Source organism: Rana temporaria, chromosome 3 (genome assembly GCF_905171775.1).
Source record: "Rana temporaria chromosome 3, aRanTem1.1, whole genome shotgun sequence".
Lineage (NCBI taxonomy): Eukaryota > Metazoa > Chordata > Amphibia > Anura > Ranidae > Rana > Rana temporaria.
Genome location: NC_053491.1, coordinates 432,773,768 through 432,793,202, shown reverse-complemented (window position 1 = coordinate 432,793,202; position 19,435 = coordinate 432,773,768). Strand labels below are relative to the sequence as shown.

Here is a 19,435-nt window from a genome sequence, read left to right as displayed (position 1 = left end):
ACTACTGATAACTGAAAAGGCTTAGCATCAAAGGCATGCAGACGGTGTTCAGTCTAGTGTCTGAATTCATCCACTAACTGGCAGCAAAACGCCATCTTCATCCAATCAGGGAGCTGCTTGGGAAAGAGGCTTGGAACACAGTTGTCTCTTCCTGTGTATTTCTACTCTGGCTGTGCTGAATTCTTGACTTTACACGAGATTTTGTTACCTTTATACCTTTTGCCAATAGGTAAGTATACTTACTGCATATAGCTCTAAACTGTCCCTGATTTCGAGGGACTGTCCCTGATTTGGAACAATGCCCCCTGTTCCTCTTTCCTCCTCATTTGGGTCTGATCTATATAGTTGTATATAAAATGCACTTTTTATTTTTTAAACCTTTCATCCAATTTCTAAATTGCTGCATTTGTAAATTTCAAAAGCCAATATAAAGGAATAGTAGTGGTTAAAAGAAAGAACTTGTGGGTTCAGAAAATAATTTGTTTGTATAATTCTCCTTTAAGGGGGCGTGGCAGGGGGTGTGTCCTATGTCTACATATTTATTCTAATAAGTGTCCCTCATTCCCATCTCAAAAAGTTGGGAGGTATGCTTAATGCAGAGGTTCCGCCGATTTTTTTTTTTTTTTAAAAGCCAACAGCTACAAATACTGCAGCTGCTGACTTTTAAAAAATGGACACCTACCTATCCAGCACGCCCGCGATGTCAGCAGCCGTGGCTGAGCAATCGCTCGGTCCTCGGCTGCTTCCGCCGCCATCCTCGGTGAGGGAATCAGGAAGTGAAGCCTTGTGGCTTCACTGCCCGATTCCCTGCTGTGCATGCGCGAGGATCGTGGCGCGGTGTCACTGGTCCCCGCTCTCTCCTGGGAACAGTGTTTCCCAGAAGACAGCGGGGGGGGGGAGTGACGTGACAGGCAGATATCTGCACCCCCCCCTCCCCCTGAAAGGTGCCAAATGTGACACCGGAGGGGGGGGGAGGAATCCAAAAAGCAGAGGTTCACTTTTTATGTAAACCTCCGCTTTAAAGAGAAACTGCAGTCTGCTCACATAATTTGTAATAAAAATATCTTTGCCATTCTGAAGCTTCCCTCCAACCACTTTGCATATTATTTTATATATACTGTGATTCTATATTTGCCAAATATGCTGCAGAAATCTCCCTCCACTAAGTCAGGCTGCAACCATTATAACTGTGCAGGGACAGAAGATGGCCAGGCACGTCATCAGGTGTGCAGGGGGTTGTGAGTGGAAAGCTGGGGGGGGGCAGCACACCCCCAGCACCTTCCTAGATTCGGTGATGGTGGAGGTTTAAAAAAAAAAATATATATATATAGGCCCCTTAGTTCTCTTCGCCAGGTGTGGTATTATCTTGAAAAGTGAGTGTATTACAAAGTTTGAGAGAAAAAGGGGGGGGGGGGTGTAGGTATGGCGCTGTTCTGATGAAAAAGACAGGGGAATCCAAGTGGATTCAAAATAAATAAATCCTTTTAGAATACATAAATAGAGTCCAAGAAAAAATCTGTCCAGTGAATCAAAAAATAAAATTTGTGAAAACAAAAGAAGTGATAAAGTGACTTTGTGCTTAAAAAGTTCAACGTTGCTGGGTGAACCCTTCAGATCTTGCTCTGTGCGTGACACACCGTGCTCTGTACAAAGTTGCACTCACCAGATACTTCTCCCCCTCCTGGGGTATAGCACGGTCACAGTATAAGTGCCACTGTGTAGCAACCTGAGGATAACTGGGGCCGTCTCTGGGCGTTGCTTGCGATCCTCCAAGGTGTTTTATACGGAAGAAGAAAGGATGTCCATAGTGTAAATCCGTTAAAAGTAAAGTTTAATGTGCAAAGCATTTAAATACTGACATTGTACATAAACAAAAGTAGGCAAAAAAGGAAAATCAACTGGCGCTGAACAAACAGTGTTTGCAGCCCAGACCGGAAGTGTTAGACCGACGTGCCTCTGACTCCGCCCTACGCGTTTCATCTGTCTGACGAAACACGTCTCCCGATGACGTCAGACAGACGAAACACGTAGGGCAGAGTCAGAGGCACGTCAGTCTAACACTCACAAGTAGCATCAGACTAGCACCCACCAACACCCGGCTGAGGGTCCAACACACATATACACGTTTATTAATATTTTTCAATTTTGTGTCATTCATTTTCCACGCTTCTCACTTCATTATATTACACATTTTTCAGGGTCAATACCCAGGTGGGGGTAACACCACATTTATTTTAAATACACTTGGATTCCCCTGTCTTTTTCATCAGAACAGCGCCATACCTACACCCCCCCCCCTTTTTCTCTCATTCTTTTTACTCCACTTAGTGGTTGTAAATCAGTAGGGGCAGCAATTCTCAGCAATCTCCACTCGCTGTTGTGTGTTTCTTCTCCACTGCACGGATCCAACACACATCCTTTTTGTATTACAAAGTTTGCTCCCAAAAGTGTATTCAGTTAGCCAAAGAAAAGTGTCACCAAGATAAACTTGTGTCTTTTTTCAACCTAACCATGTAACCTACATTTTTTTTTGTTAAAAAGAGTGTAAGAAAAGAAATTTGACAGCAAGATTCAATGCTTTGTTTGGATCAAAAATGTGTCAATGTTGATCCTATGGCGTTCTGACAGCTTTCTTTTCTCCAGTACTTATGTGGCTTGTGGGATATAAGGCGAGCCCCTACCTGATGATAGAAACTTCGTCTCTTCAGAGGGTGACCTAGTTCTGGGTTGAGGAGCAGCAAATGCTGTTTCTTTTTTTTACATTTTCTAATTCCTTGACTAACATGGTACAAAGTAGACTTTAACAAAATGCTGTCCGTCTGCACATAGATGCCAACTTCCTGTTGCATAAATGTGAATTATGTGGATAAAAGAAGGCTCCTGCTCCTGTTCTCCACCTGTAGAGAACTCCTCAGACAGGTTTCGCCCTTTTCGGGGTTTAATCATAGGAGTTCTGAGAAGTTCACTACAGGTGGTGAACAGGCTGATGCCATCTTTTACCCAACTCATTCACATTTATGCAACAGGAAGTTGGTGTCTACTAGAGTCTGACAGGTCGATCCTGTCTGTCTTGCACCAGTCTATTCACATGCTAATCTGACTGACACTGGTTTGGGGGGCATTCAAGCTGTGCTTCATTGCTTTGGGCTAACATGGTAAAAACACTTTAATACTTTGTCATCTTACCTACATTCTGCACAGACACACTATGGAAGAGTCATCCAAGCATCCCCCATGGTATATAGATGAAGACACGGAGGCCTTTCTGGAAGATCATAATACTTTGGAATTTGATATAATAAAAGGTATAGTGGAAAATGCAGAGAACTTACAGTATAAAGTTATGCCTGTTAAGTAATATACAGTATCTCACAAAAGTGAGTACACCCCTCACATTTTGGTAAATATTTTATTATATATTTTCATGTGACAACACTGAAGAAATTACACTTTGCTACAATGTAAAGTAGTGAGTGTACAGCTTGTATAACAGTGAAAATTTGCTGTCCCCTCAAAATAACTCAACACAAAGCAATTAATGTCTAAACCGCTGGCAACAAAAGTGAGTACACCCCTAAGTGAAAATGTCCAAATTGGGCCCAAAGTGTCAATATTTTGTGTGGGCACCATTATTTCCCAGCACTGACTTAACTCTATTGGGCATGGAGTTCACCAGAGCTTCACAGGTTGCCACTGGAGTTCTCTTCCACTCCACCATGATGACATCACAGAGCTGGTGGATGTTAGAGACCTTGTGCTCCTCCATCTTCCATTTGAGAATGCCCCACAGATGCTCAATAGGGTTTAGGTCTGGAGACATGCTTGGCCAGTCCATCACCTTTACCCTCAGCTTCTTTAGCAAGGCAGTGGTCTTCTTGGAGGTGTGTCAGCTCGTACTCTGCTTTAGTATGTCACAGTACATGTTTGCCCAGCGGATAATGCCCACTCTGTACTGCGCAGGCGCCGCACTTGCGCAGTACAGAGCACAACAGACCTCCGAAAATACCCAAAGATGGACAAAGTTGTAACTCATCTGTACACGGCGCATGCGCAATGAGCCCTGCACACTCCCGATGCTCGTTTCACTCTGCAAGGGGCTTATGTGTATTAGTATTATATCGTGTAAGGGGCAGATGGCTACAGCAAGGGATGCCTCATCTATGTCCATCAATTTAAAATACCACCTCTTCGCCCTTCATTTGTTTAAACATGCCCTGCAAAGACATGTAGTTTCTACACCCACCCCTTGCTGTAGCCATCAGCCCCTTTCACGATATAATAGTCATACACATCCACCCCTTTCACGATATAATAGTCATACACATCCACCCCTTTCACGATATAATAGTCATACACATCCACCCCTTTCACGATATAATAGTCATCCACATCCACCCCTTTCACGATATAATAGTCATACACATCCACCCCTTTCACAATATAATAGTCATACACATCCTACCCCTTTCACGATATAATAGTCATACACATCCACCCCTTTCACGATATAATAGTCATCCACATCCACCCCTTTCACGATATAATAGTCATACACATCCACCCCTTTCACAATATAATAGTCATACACATCCTACCCCTTTCACGATATAATAGTCATACACATCCACCCCTTTCACGATATAATAGTCATACACATCCACCCCTTTCACGATATAATAGTCATACACATCCGCCCCTTGCAGAGTGGAGCGAGCATCGAGAACATGCGGCAACGTCTGTCACAATGTCCTGTTCATTGCGCACGTGCAAGCTACAGCTGATTCCCAGCTCTTAATGTTCAGCAATTTTCGGCACCTCCGTTTGCTAGAGTGCTGCACCTGTGCAGTACAGGGGGGACATTATCCGCCGGGGGACACTCATCGGCAGAACACCTGCAGCACTCATGCAGCCCCAGACCATGACACTCCCACCACCATGCTTGACTGTAGGCAAGACACACTTGTCTTTGAACTCCATTGGCGATGCTTTAAACGCTAATTTAAAGTTACACAGAAGGTTTGTCACTAGAATTATTGTGCTTGCTCTGATGATATCTCACATGTGTGCTGTGATCACAGTTTACATATGCATGCAGGACTTACAGATGCGTTCGCATTTGTGCATGGGGACGGGGCGCTTTAAAAAAAAAATATTCGTATTATTTATTTTATCTAAATCTTTTTTACACTGTCTCTTTAATTAATTTTTTTTGTATTACCTGTATTCATATCATAAAGGATGAACAAACACTCTCCTCTGGCTTCCAATGCAGCTTATCTGACCAAGACCGGTGTGATTGGCTGCTTTCCTGGCCGCTAATGAACAGATAAACAAAGAGCTGAAACCGGAAGTGGCAAAATCCTTGTTGCTTCCAGTTTCCAGGGGGCACAGAGAAAGAGGAACAACATCAGTTCCTCTCTCCCTGTGTAGTGCAGCTGTCGCCACTGGTTGCATTGCTCCTGGGTTCCACGATCCTATGAGAGAGCCCGGAAAAGGTGGCATCGGTGGTGGGAGGGGGGGACCCCTTCCACCACATGCAGAAGTGATTGAGTGGACATCCTATGGTTGGGAACTGGTTAAAGAGTATTCAAGGCCAAAATGTTTTCCTTTACTTTTGGAAAGAGTTAGTAAGAATTAGAACCTCTTACAGGTTTATATTGTTTGGGTCCAAGCTAGACCATTGTAACTATGTACACATTACCATATCTAAACGTCAGCTTTAAATGTTGTTGCTACATTGTGACAGCTGTTTGGAGAAGGCCCTTTTTTTCATAAGTGTGCTAGCCATAATCCACCTAAGAAACTCCTCAACGGATGCGAAACTTGATTTTTCTCAATTTTATCCTGTGTAAGGCACCTCTTAACAAGTGTCCAATATCCATGCCCATCCACACTAACACACTTTAAGAGCAGTAAGTAAGGAATTGCCTTCATATTAAACCTAAAAACAGAAATGTTATATACTGCGGTTTACTGGCCCTTACATGTGGGTTTGCATTTTTTTTTTTGGCTTTTTTTCCTTGATTTTCACCTGGTGATTTTGTGAATACCAAACTTCCTGTCCCTTCGTGCCTTCACTCACTTCTTCACTATATCAGTGGAGAGAGCCATGGTTACTGCTGTCCTGATTACGACTACCAATGCACATCGGGGGAATTAATGATTTGCAGATGATAGCTTGGAAGGAAAATAAGTTTGTTTCAATTGATACTGTATTTTTGTACTTGCTTAAAATGTTCTTGGCCTGGAAATTGAAAATGAATGCAGTCACCATATATCTAAATAACGGTAAGCTGCAATATATATTTTGTTTTTAGGTTTAGATATGCTTCAGTTTGCTTTATGGTAGTAAGAGATGTGATCAAATAGGAGTCCAAATAAACTTGGCCATTAATTGTTCTTAGCCAAAATAATTATGCCTAAGAAACAAAAAACTGTATTGTGTTTTATGTTGTGGATAGGTCTACGTGAGCTCTACCTTACAGAAATGCTGTGTGATGCAACCATAATAACTGAGAGCAGAAGGTTCCCCTGCCACAGGTAGGTGTATTACATTTACAAAATGTGTAAAGTATAATGGAAGAAACAAAAGATGTCTTTCAACACTTGTGGGGCTTTTTTTTCTCAGAGAATAGGTGCAGGAACTCCCCCTTCTAAGTCTCTCCTTGTCTCTGCCCTCTATCCACCATCCCTTGGTTTCACCCCCCACCCACCTCCCTGTACTACCCCAAGTATCTTTTTGTAGTACTAAATAATTTGTATGGAATTTGTTCCCCTAAGCAACAATAGATTCCTCACACAACAATAGACTCCCCCAGCAACAATGGACCACACTTCAATAACAATAGGTCCCCCCAAGCAACAATAGACCCCCCAGCATTAAGGGTTCTGGAGGAAAAAAATGTTTACAGAAGCTATTGTACTGTACTTGCTTAGACAGAGCGCTCAATTATTTTATCCTATTATTTTTATCCATAATTATTTTATTCTAATATTATTATTTATTTTTTTACTTTTTGCAGGGTTGTACTCGCTTCAGTCAGCCCCTATTTCCGAGCCATGTTCACTAGCTCTATGCTAGAATCTGAACACGGAGAGGTTTGCCTTCTGGATGTCCCCTCTTCTGTCATACAGAGCATCCTTCACTTCATATACAGCGGTGAGGCTGCTCTCAACTTGGGCTCTGTTGAAGAGCTGTTTACCGTGTCCGGCCGACTGCAGATTACAGCAATGCAGGATCTGTGCAGCAGGTACTTGACCATTGTATAATACATATAGGTGATGATATCATGTCTGTGAGCAGCTGCTAGGGCTTTTGTTGTTTTCATCAGTTTGACATTGGTTGGAGATGCTTTTGAGACCATTCAGAAATCATTATTGGGTTAATTTGAACTGCAGTTGACTTTCTTCTGACCTGCCTTTGACCTTCTCTAAAAGTATGGGCAAGGCTCTTTTGGCACTACTCCTCCAGGGATCAGAGGAGTGCACTTTGTTATGACCTTTTTTTTCAGTCAACAGCAGGCTAAAGCTGACATCACTCAGCCAGTCCAAGCTCTGGAAAGATCCTGACTTTAAAGTTGGGATCCACCTAGATGCCTGGACCAGCAGCTGGCTCAGCCTCTTGGTGAACTACTGGGAGACAGAGCCAGCTGCTCCTGCCCTCTACACAGCCCGCTTCCCCAAGTGAGCGCTAGAGGGGCAAAACAGAGATCCAGTGATTAAATACCAAGAATTGAATGTTCAGTTGAAGCTATGATTGGTGATGTGTCTAGTTAGGTGAGTATGGTAGTTACATTTTTTTGTATTCTCAAACTTCTCATTTAGGCAGGTTTTGCATTCCCATAGGCTTGTATAGGAATTAAAAACTCTCTTGAAGAGAAGAGAACAAACGCCTGTCGACACAGACCCCTATGCAGCTTGGAATACTTATATCCTGATACACCCTGGAGGTATCTGCATGCACAACCCAGACATTCATGGTTCTGCTTGCAAAGACATCTGTAGGACCTGTGGGAAGGCAAACCCTGCCAAAAGCAGGTCAAAAGCAAGCCAGAAGGAGGTCAACACAGCACAATGCTCCTGTTTTCTTTTGTTAAACTACTCAAGCCCTCCTACTCTCCTCATCTCTATAACATAAAGACTAATCATTCTGTAGTCCCAAGATAAGATCTAGAGTGGCTAATTAGACCCCTTACAATAACACTGGAATTTTGAACAAGACACAGAATAGCTCAGAATTTGACATTATAAACAAGTATTTTTATACACTTAACTTAAAATTACAACTTTGATGCTTGCATTTTTTATTTTACCAATTTGAGGTACAGTTTCCCATGTTGTGAGAAAGTTCATTAATGTTCCACCTGATAACTAGTGGCATGCACGGTTATGCCGCATACACACGGTTGGAATTTCCGACAACAAATGTTTGATGGGAGCTTTTTGTCGGAAATTCCGACCGTATGTATGCTCCATCGGACATTTGCTGTGGGAATTTCCGACAACAAAAATTTGAGAGCTTGTTCTCAAATTTTCCAACAACATAATCCGTTCTCATAAATTCCGATTGTGTGTGTACAATTCCGACACAAAATTCCACACATGCTCTGAATCAAGTACAAGATGGAAGCAATCGGTCTGGTAAAACTAGCGTTCGTAATGGAGATAGCACATTCATCACGCTGTTACGGACTGAAAAGCACGAGGCTGAAAAGCGTGAATCGTCTCTCACCAAACTTCTACAAACATGACTGGTATTGAACTTCGCTTTAATAGTGCCATCGTACGTCTTGTACGTGACCGCGTTCTTGGCGTTCGGACTTTCCGACAACATTTGTGCGACCGTGTGTATGCAAGACAAGTTTGAGCCAACATCCGTCGGAAAAAAATCCATGGTTTTGTTGTCGAAATTTCCGATCGTCTGTATGCGGCATTAGGCCAAGAACCATGATGACACTGGAAGCCACAGGTCCCACAATAATGATTGGGATGCAAACAGCATAATTGCCATGACGGCCAATTGAGGTGATTAAATGAGGTTCCTCCTCAAACAAACCTCTGCTGGTTGCAGCTTTCACTCTGCTTCTCTCTTCCCTTCTCTCTCTTGAACTCTGTGGGGCAGATCCACAAAAGGATTACGCCGGCGTAATTTTAAATTTCCCGCGTCGTATCTTTGTTTTGTATCCACAAAACAAGATACAACGGCATCTGGGTTAGATCCGACAGGTGTACTCCTTAGTACGCCATCGAAACCTAAATGCAATTTTTCGGCGTCCGCTAGGTGGCGTTTCCGCGTCGAGTATGCAAATTAGCTATTTCCGACGATCCACAAACGTACGAGCGGCCGTCGCATTTTTGTACGTTGTTTCCGTTCGGCTTTTTCCGGCGTATAGTTAAACCTGCTATATGGTGGCGTACTCAATGTTAAGTATGGCCGTCGTTCCCGCGTCTAATTTAACCACTTAAAGACCTCAGGTGTTTTTCAGATTTGGTGTTTGCAAGACTAAAACATTTTTTTCTGCTAGAAAATTACTTAAAACCCCCAAACATTATATATTTTTTTTTTTCTAACACCCTAGAGAATAAAATGGCGGTCATTGCAATACTTTTTGTCACACCGTATTTGCGCAGCAGTCTTACAAGCGCACTTTTTTTGGAAAAAATTCACTTTTTTTAATTAAAAAATAAGACAACAATAAATTTGGCCCAATTTTTTTATATATTGTGAAAGATAATGTTACGCCGAGTAAAATGATACCCAACATGTCACGCTTTAAAATTGCGCCCGCTCGTGGCATGGCGTCAAACTTTTACCCTTAAAAATCTAGATAGGCGACGTTTAAAAAATTCTATAAGTTGCATTTTTTGAGCTACAGAGTAGCTCTAGGGCTATAATTATTGCTCTCGCTCTAACGATCGCGGCGATACCTCACTTGTGTGATTTGAACACCGTTTTCATATGCGGGCGCTACTCACGTATGCGTTCGCTTCTGCGCGCGAGCTCGTCAGGACGGGGCGCTTTAAAAAAAAATTTTTTTTGTTTTCTTATTTAATTTTATTGATTTTATTATTTTTTACACTAAAATATAAAAAAAAAAAAAAATGATCACTTTTATTCCTATTACAAGGAATGTAAACATCCCTTGTAATAGAAAAAAGCATGACAGGTCCTCTTAAATATGAGATCTGGGGTCAAAAAGACCTCAGATCTCATATTTAGGCTTAAATGCAAAAAAAAAAAAAAAAAAAAGGAAAATTTGTCATTTAAAAAAATGACAGAAAAAAAATTGTCTCTTTAAGAGGCTGGGCGGGACTGACGTTTTGACGTCACTTCCGCCCAGCAGAGCTATGAGGACGGGTGGGGGCCATCTTGCCCTCACTCAAGTCCTCACTCTCCTGGCGGCAGCATCGGATCTCCTCCGCCGCTACCGACGGCTCCGGTAAGCGGCGGAGGGCGCGGAAAAGCGGCGGGAGGGGGGGGGGGGCCCCTCTCCCGCCACCGATAACGGCGATCTCGCGGCGAATCCGCCGCGGAGACCGCCGTTATCGTTTACACGGCCGCCCGCTGAAAACATGGATATCTCAGTTGTGGCAGCAGCTGCTGCCGTTACTGAGATATCCATGTTTAAAAAGAGGACGTACATATACAGTGGGGGGTCCTTAAGTGGTTAAAACATTTTGCATCGTTTGCGTAAGTCGTTCGTGAATAGGAATGTGACGTCATTTACTTTCACGTCTAAACCAATACGTCCTTGCGGCGTACTTTGTCGCAATGCACCCTTGGATATTTTAAGGACGGCGCATGCATAGAACACGCCCCCATCACTCCCATTTGAAATTGCGCGCCCTTACGCCGCAATAGATACACTACGCCGCCGTAACTTACCTTGCGGATTCTTTGAGAATTCACAAGAAGAAAAAGTAAGTTACAGCGGCGTAGTGTATCTTAGATACGCTACGCCTGCCTAAAAATAGGCAGATCTTTGTGGATCTACCCCTGTGTGTGCATCTGCTATGTACATAGAGAAAAGTGGTTGATTTTACGAAATTCACAGAAACTATTTTAGTATCATCTTTCATTGTAGTTATGATAAAGGTGTGTGCAATGAATAACAGCGTATAACTTCTTGGTTCTCAGCATCTTGTAATACGATTTATGACTTTTCCATTATGCCTTACTTTAGGTTTCTCATCAACCAGCTAACCAATGATAACTGCTTCTGGATTTACAGACTGGCTCACAGCCATAATCACATCACACTAAAAGGGGTAGCTATTCAATACATCAGCTGGAACATAACCAGTCTTTATGAAAAAGAAGATATTCTCCATTTGGAACAGGATGAATTAATAAGCATTCTTTCATCGGATCAGTTGATGGTATCTTCAGAGCTTTGCATCTATCGCATGGCTCTTCACTGGTGGAAAGCCAACAAGGCTGCAGGCAGCCCATTTCCTGAAGAGCTATGTAGAGTCATCCGGTTTCCATTAATGTCACCCCATGAGCTAGAAAAAGTCAAAAGAGACTTAATTCCAGAGCTGTCTGATCTTCAGAAACCAGTCCCTTTCAAACTACGCCAAGGTATGTTTGAAAAGCAGATTGTTTGCATGGACCTTCAGGCCAGAGAAGACCACACTCTTGATGATAATGATTTCTTTCTTGACTGCTATGACCCTGTTTCCAATGAGTGGGATAAGATTACTCCCTTAAAATCTTTGATGTATCCTGGATGTCTTGCTGTAGAGAACTATCTCTATGTGACCGGGGGGATAAACCAGGACGATTCTGTTTCCCAGACTTTCCATATTTATGATTCGTTAACAACCAGCTGGACAGAATTTCCATGTATGAAGCGCCCAAGGGCTCTACATGGATTCTTATCTTATAAGAAGAAACTATTTGCAGTGGGAGGATGGAATAGAGATGACGTTTTGGACTCAATGGAATGTTTTGACCTTTCCAAAAATTGTTGGTCTGAGTTATCTAAACTACCATTTCCATTGTGTGCTTTTACATCCACAAAGTTAAAAGGTAAACTGTACCTTATAGGAGGAGAAACTGGGCGGGACCGTTTATTTAGTGAGAAGGGACTACTGATTTATGATACAAACACAGATTTGTGGAGTCACGTTCCAAATAAAATTGTTGTGGCATTTGGAGGAGCAGTGACGTTAGGTAACAAGGTGTTTGTGATTGGTGGCTATGATAATTATTGTCCATCTACAGGGCAGGCGGTAGCCACGTCACGATGTTTGTGCTTAGATGAACAGGGCTGGGTGTCCCAGGAACTCAAAGTCCCACCACTTCCTGAGAAGATAGCATCTGCTGGAGTTGTGCAATGGAAAGAAAGAATCTATGTTTTGGGTGGGGAAAACATGGAGCAGTTTTATAAAACTATATATTATTGGACACCAGGTGAATCCAAATGGACACTTTGTACCCAAGGACTGCCTATCCCTCATGAAGGAGTGAGTGGCTTTGGTTGTGTCACCATGTGGGTCCCTATGAGAAAATTTTGTTATCTTATCCCACACAGGAGATAAAATGCTTGATTCATAATATACATATTTGTACATTGCTAACTAGTTAAGACTCCATTCACACCATGGCTTTCCAGATTTCAGGTGGAATCACCGTGATTCTGCCCCTCTATTCCCTAATTGCCACAAAACTCGGGTCCCGATTGCAATCCTGTTGCTTTCAATGGCATCCCAATCGTGCCGCAATTTTGCCACGATTGTTGCCTGAACGCCTGTAGCCCAAATGAAGTTCCAGAAGTGTCAGGCGACAATTGTGGCAAAATCGTGCCACGATTGGGGTGCCATTGAAAGGGGATCGCAAGAGTATCTTGGGTCTTGTGGCAATTTGAGAATGGCGGGTAGAATTGAAGGGATTCCGCCCGTGATCCGGAATGCCCTGGAGCCTAATGCCGCGTACACACCATCACTTTATGTGATGAAAAAAAACGACACTTTCTGTGAAGTAAAAAATGACGTTTTTGAAACTTCAGTTTTCAAAGACGAAGTTGCCTACACACCATCGTTTTCTCACAATGATCTTGCAAAGTGAGGTTACGTTCACCACGTTTTACCATTGAAGCTTGCTTCATAAGTAGCTTCTGGGCATGCGTGGATGAAAAAACGTCTTAGAAAACGACGTTTTTTGCTACACACGGTCAATTTCTGTGAAGTAAAAAGTGCACTTTTGAAAAACGACACATAAAATTGAAGCATGCTTCAATTTTTTTTGGTCGTTTTTTACAAGACATAAAACAACGTTTTCCCCCACACACAGTCAATTAAAGTGACGTTTTTAAAAACGTCATTTTTTTTCATCACATAAAGTGATGGTGTGTACGCGGCATTAGTGTTTCTGTTTGAAACATGGAGAGATTGCTAGCTGACAGCATCATAAACTACCTAATTTATAATTTGTAGCAGAATTAACATGATCATGGTTTGCAGTAGAAAGGAAGAAGTTATGTTCCCCTTTATTTCTTGACTCAGAGTTTCCTTTTGGCTTGTAAGGCAATGCTTTCTAAAGGTTCGTACACACGGTCGGACATCCAACAAAATTTCCCTTGGATTTTTGTCTTAATTGATTTGTCCGATCACACCCATAGCATACACACGCTCGGACTTTTCTGCAAACTTTTCTAACACTTTCCCAACATCACGTGGTTTTACTTGCTCTTTACCGCCACCCTTTGGTTAACTTCTGCTATTGTTGGTTGAGTTTAACATTGGTTCTGAGCATGCGCATTTGTACTTTGTCCAAAAGTCCGATGGTTGCTGTACACACGGTCGCACTTTGCACAATCGGACTTTTCGGAACAGAAAGTTGGTCCGTTCACAGACCCAACTTTTTGTCCGATTGAAGCCAAAAAAGTTGGTCCGATGGAACGTACACACGGTCGGACAAATACGAAAAGTGCCGGATTTTGAAGTTGGTTGGGCAAAAGTCCGACCGTGTGTACGGGGCTTTAGAAAGTTAAAGTAGAACTATAGGCAAAACATTTTTTTTTTCTTTTGGATACAGCAAGGGAGGGTTATAAACCTTCCTTTTTTTCTGTTCCATTGCAGAGATTTCCCTTCACTTCCTAACAGGAAATTAGAGGAAATCCCTGAGAATTATAGGAAATTCTTTGAGGACTCCCAAGTCACCAGAACTAGTGTCCCATTAGAAGATTTCCCCTCTATTACTTTTCTGGGGACAACCCAAAATTTGTGGTTTTCTTTTACTTTCACTTTTAACGATAATGGTAAACAGGACAAAAAGAGAGGGTGAATCTCCTTAACAAGAGCACAGACAGCAATACAAACTGACAAGGATTCCAATCCGTCTCTACTCTATCCAAATTAAAAAAAATAAAAGTTTTGCCTTAAGTTATACTTAAATGTAAAAAGCTCATATAGAAAGCAAACTATATATAGCGGATAAAGAAAAAGGTTGTTGCAAAAAGTAGGACTTTTGAGGTACAGCATCTTACATTAGAATACTACTTTTTATTAAAGTAAACATCCATAAAATGCTCTTCATTATGTTGTACAAAATATCATAAGACACCACATTACAAAACAAGTATTAAAACACGATTGTGACTGAACAGTATATAATCTCACAAAATACTGATTTCTTGTGGTCCGACGCGTTATCCACTTCTTCAGGAGCCAACAGTATATTAATTCATTCACAAAATCATTTGTACAGAAATAATCAGAATGATTAAAAAGTAAATATTCCCAGTACGACTACACTAGGTTGGTAACCCCAGGTGTGGGAAGGGCCAAAGGCAGGGGGTAATAGGAGGCTCATCAGCAATTGGACCCCACCCCACTAACATCCCCACATATGGATCCACCATATATCTAAAAAGTCATATTTTAATGTAAGATAATGTGCCTTAAAAGTCCCACTTTTTCTCTATCTGCTATATACTTGTATAGGGGTATGGCATTGTTCTTTTATTTTATTTTTTATACAAATTCAATGGAAAGCTAATAAATTGTTTATACAAGGGACAAATGGGGTGTATGTATGAACTGTTGTTTCTACTGACAGTATAGTAGGAGATCTTACAGTTCATCAGTACATATACTGTGGAAGTGCAGTATTATAAATACTATGCAATATCACAGCAAAAAGTGACTTGGCGGGAATGGTTCAGGACTTGTCAAACACTAATTTGGCATTTATACAAACTCAAACAAATTGTAATTATTACAGATTCAAACACATGCATTCATTTTTATTCGTTGGGCTTTCAATAAGTTGTAAGGAGTCAGAAAAAAAATGTTTTAGTGCACAATTTTTAATAGTTATGACAACTTTTTTAAAGCTTTTCTATTTTGTCCTGTTCCCAGTTGCCCGGCTAGCTCAGTCGGTAGAGCATGAGACTCTTAATCTCAGGGTCGTGGGTTCGAGCCCCACGTTGGGCGAGTGCTTTTGCCTTTCAAAAATAGCTATGCGTCCAACACATATGAAGTACTGTAAGCTGCTATGTATTGCATTTTTATTCTTATATTTAGTTATCTTTTCACTTCCAGGTCCATACATCGTACCTACCTGACAGCGGGGATTTGAATCACATTCCGGTGGCTACAAACATGGGAATTGTGTTAGGCCTCATGCACACTGGACGTGTTTGCTTCCACACACCCCTGGTAATGGTACCCCCCATGAATGGGCTGCAAAACTGGACCGCACAGTAACGTTCGCATTCCAGTGTAAACCGACACCAAATATCAGCTGCTTGGCGAAAAGGAATAAAACCAACTTGGTCTTTATTTATTAATGAACCAATAATATTGTTCAAATGAGTTGCTAGAATTTTCGCTAGTAGTTTGATATCAAGATTAAGCAGGGATATGGGCCTGTAATTAGCACAAGATGAATCATTTGATTGATATTTGGGGATCATTGCAATTATTGCTGTTAAAGCGGAGGTTCACCCGCACATTACACTTTTTCCCCATAGCTGGATGCTCGTTTTGTCTAGGGGAATCGGCTAGTTGTTTTAAAATATGAGACGTACTTACCGTTTACGAGATGCATATTCTCCGCCACTTCCGGGTATGGGCTGCGGGACTGGGCGTTCCTATGTTGATTGACAGTCTTCCAAGAGGCTTCCGACGGTCGCATCCATCGCGTCACGATTTTCCGAAAGAGGCCGAACATCGGTGCGCAGGCGCAGTATAGAGCCGCACCAACGTTCGGCTTCTTTCGGCTACTAGTGACGCGATGGATGCGACCGTCGGAAGCCTCTCGGAAGACTGTCAATCAAGAAGGAATGCCCGCTCCCGAAGACCCATACCCCGGAAGCGACGGAGAAGATGCATCTCGAAAACGGTAAGTACGGCTCATATTTTAAAACAACTAGCCGATTCCCCTAGACAAAACGAGCATCAATCTAAGGGGAAAAGAGAAAAAAATAAATAAATGGGTGAACTCCCGCTTTAAGGTTTCAGGATGAAAGTATTGGTTATTCAGAAGTGAATTGAAAGCATCTGTCAGCAATGGCGCGAGAAGATGAGTACATTTTTTATAATATAGGGCGTTTATTTGGTTTAAGGGATTTAATGGCTAATTCAACCTCTACAGATGTGATGGGACTTTCAAGATGTTCATGTTGAGTTAAAGAAATCTTTGGAAGTTTGATTTATGAGAAAAATAATTCTGCAGAGGATTGGTCGAAAGATCCCTGATTGTTGTATAGAGATGTAAGGTGTTTGTGGAAGGTTTGTAGGATTTTTTTCTGGATTACTGGTGTAAGTATTATGAGGTAATTTTAATCGAATCGGTTTGTATGGGTTGTTTAATTTTTTACATGCTCGAGCAAGAAGCGTGCCAGGCTTGTTAGCTTTAATATAAAATGTATGCTTGGATTTGTGTATGGTTTTATCTGCAGATTCAGATAGGAAAATATCAAGATTTAGGCTAGCTTCATCTAGTTGATTTTTTTGTCACATGGGTAGGATTCGCTTGAAAATTTGCGTGGTAAGTGTTGAATTTTCTTTCTAGTATTAGTTATAGCTTATTTTTTTCTTTTTTATTAACATATGATGCTTGGCGTAAGCAGATTCCTCGAAGGATGGGTTTGTGTGCCACCCATAAGGTTAATAGAGAAATATCAGGGGTTTTATTATTTTTCAAATAGTCTTTTATGGCTATTTCTAAGTCAGTAGAATGTGATGGATGGGATAGGGTTGAATCATTTATGTGCCATGTGGGGTCTTGATTTTTAGGTATGAGGGAAGTAAAAGTATTGCACAATGATCAGTCCATGCAAAGGGTATTACAGATGATGTGAGCAATTCCGTGGACATACTCAGGCCTTGTACAGCCGAGCGGACCTGTCCTATGAAAACGGTCCGCGGACTGTTTTCATCGGACATGTCTGCTAGCAGATTTTGGTCTGATGGTTGTACACACCATCAAACCAAAATCCCCGCGGACAGAATACGCAGTGATGTGGCGGCGACATGACGGCGACTTGACGGCGATGATGACGCGGCGACGTGCGCGAACCCGGAAGTTCAATGCTTCCACGCATGCGCCGAATCACTTCGACATCATGCACGGGTTCTCGGGACAACGGACATGTCCGATGAGTCGTACTGACCATCGGACATGTCCGGCGGACAGGCTTCCAGCGGACATGTTTCTTAGCATGCTAAGAAACATTTGTCCGCTGGAAACCTGTCCGGTCGGCCGGAAAACTGTCCGGTCGGCCCTACACACGACCGAACATGTCTGCTGAAACTGGTCCGACAGACCAGTTTCAGCGGACATGTTCGGTCGTGTGTACGAGGCCTCATAGAGATTAGTAGATGGTCGATATGGGAAAAAGACTTATGTGGATGGGAATTGAAGAAATATAGACGTTTCGTGGTATTGATTTTTTTTCGCCAAGAATCTAGCAAGGAATGTTGTTGTAGAAGTCTTTGGAACCTACGAGATTGAGAATTGGAAGTGATAGGAATTGGGGACTTATCTAAATAAGGGTATAGAACTTGGTTAGAATCTCCACAGATCAAAAGCGTGCCCATTTTATGAGTCTCTGTTATCTGGAGCAAATGGAAGAGGAATGCTGGCGTATTTTTATTAGGAGAATAATAGGATACTACTGTGATTGGCGTATCACGTAGATGCCCTGTAAGACTGAGATAGCAACATTCTGGGTCTTTGGTTTTTGTCAGAAGAGAGAAGGGTGTAGCTCTATGAAATGCAATTAGCACTCCCCTTTGTTTAGTTTTAGCTAAAGCAGTAAAAACTTGGGGATATATACTGTACCAAAATATTTAGGTGTCGAGGTTTCAGTGAAATGGGTTTCTTGGAGGCAAATTATATGTGCCTTTGAAGAAGATAATTATCTAAAAACTTTAGTTCTGTTTTGTGGAACATTTAGACCTTGGACATTTAAGGTAAAGATATTTAAAGGAGCCATCATATTTTATGGAGAATATTATAAGACATATCTAAAAACAATTGAAAATCTATACTTACCCCAGGGAGGAGCAAAGAGAAAAGGGAGAGTGGAGACAGAATGTTGAGAAAGAAAATGAGAGTCATTATTAAACAAATAATTAACAAAAACATTTAGAATGCAAGAAGGTAAAACGTTGGTGTTCCGAGCGTGCAAAAGTGCAAGCTCAGAGACACAGTCTGACCAGGGAGACTCCTCACACAAAAAGGTGTGAGAGTCCAAGGACAGAAAAATGGAGGGAGCAGTGACAGTTTCTCAAGTCCCTCACGACCAAAAATATACCCAGAGAAGAAAAAATATATTATGACACCCATACTGGGCGGAAGTAAGCAAAAATAAATCAAATATAAGAAAATATTATATTTTCAACATTAGTACATGTAAAATTTGAATTAACAAATGCGTTTTATGATTTCACGGGGAGATTGTTAGATTATAAATTTTGTTGAATTAGAGCCCTTTCACACCAAAAACGCCTATAGCGGAGCGTTAAAATAGCGGTAAAACACTGCGATTTTACTGTGTTTTTACCGCATTTTTACAGCGTTTTTACAGCGTTTTCAATTCATTTAAATGGAGAGGGGCGTTTTTGGGCGTTTTTGGAGCGTTTTAATAGCGCTTTTTTTACCGCAAAAAACGCCGCAAAAACTCACCAGTGTGAAAGGGCTCTTATACAGGTTATCTCTGGGTTGCCAGTTGTGGGAGAGGCAGTAATGTCATTAATAATTAGGATGAGAAGAAAGAAAATATCAATTATTAATAATATATTAGTAAGATTTACTTCTATTCTTCAAACAATTTTGTACAAGAAGAATAAAGAAGCCTTGTTGTGGGTAAGAAAGGAATAGGGGAAAGGGGTGGGGAAGAGGGGGTAATATGAGTGAGGTAGAAGGGAGGGATAGAGGGGGTGAGGTGAGGAAGGATAGGATGAGGAGGGAAGGGTGCAATGG

At 41.7% G+C, this 19,435-nt stretch overlaps 1 protein-coding gene and 1 non-coding gene across 2 annotated transcripts; both read left to right on the top strand.

Annotated features, from left to right (window-relative positions):
* Positions 1 to 153: 153 nt before the first annotated feature.
* LOC120933254 (kelch-like protein 18) lies at positions 154 to 12,774 on the top strand. The gene is made up of 5 exons (XM_040346364.1): positions 154 to 229; positions 3,202 to 3,305; positions 6,462 to 6,540; positions 7,023 to 7,250; positions 11,184 to 12,774. Exons 2-5 carry the CDS (start codon positions 3,209 to 3,211, stop codon positions 12,541 to 12,543), a joined length of 1,764 nt encoding a protein of 587 aa, XP_040202298.1. The 5' UTR covers positions 154 to 229; positions 3,202 to 3,208; the 3' UTR covers positions 12,544 to 12,774.
* Positions 12,775 to 15,365: 2,591 nt separating this feature from the next.
* On the top strand, positions 15,366 to 15,438 carry TRNAK-CUU. Its single transcript has one exon. It is a non-coding gene; the product is annotated as a tRNA-Lys (tRNA).
* The last annotated feature ends 3,997 nt before the right edge of the window (positions 15,439 to 19,435 follow it).

Bases quoted from the DNA above. Each gene is read 5' to 3' on its own strand.
- LOC120933254 (XM_040346364.1), top strand. From the start codon at position 3,209: ATGGAAGAGTCATCCAAGCATCCCCCATGGTATATAGATGAAGACACG. The intron at 3,306-6,461 runs GTATAGTGGAAA...TGTTGTGGATAG, and splicing joins GGAATTTGATATAATAAAAG to GTCTACGTGAGCTCTACCTT. The intron at 7,251-11,183 runs GTACTTGACCAT...GCCTTACTTTAG, and splicing joins ATGCAGGATCTGTGCAGCAG to GTTTCTCATCAACCAGCTAA.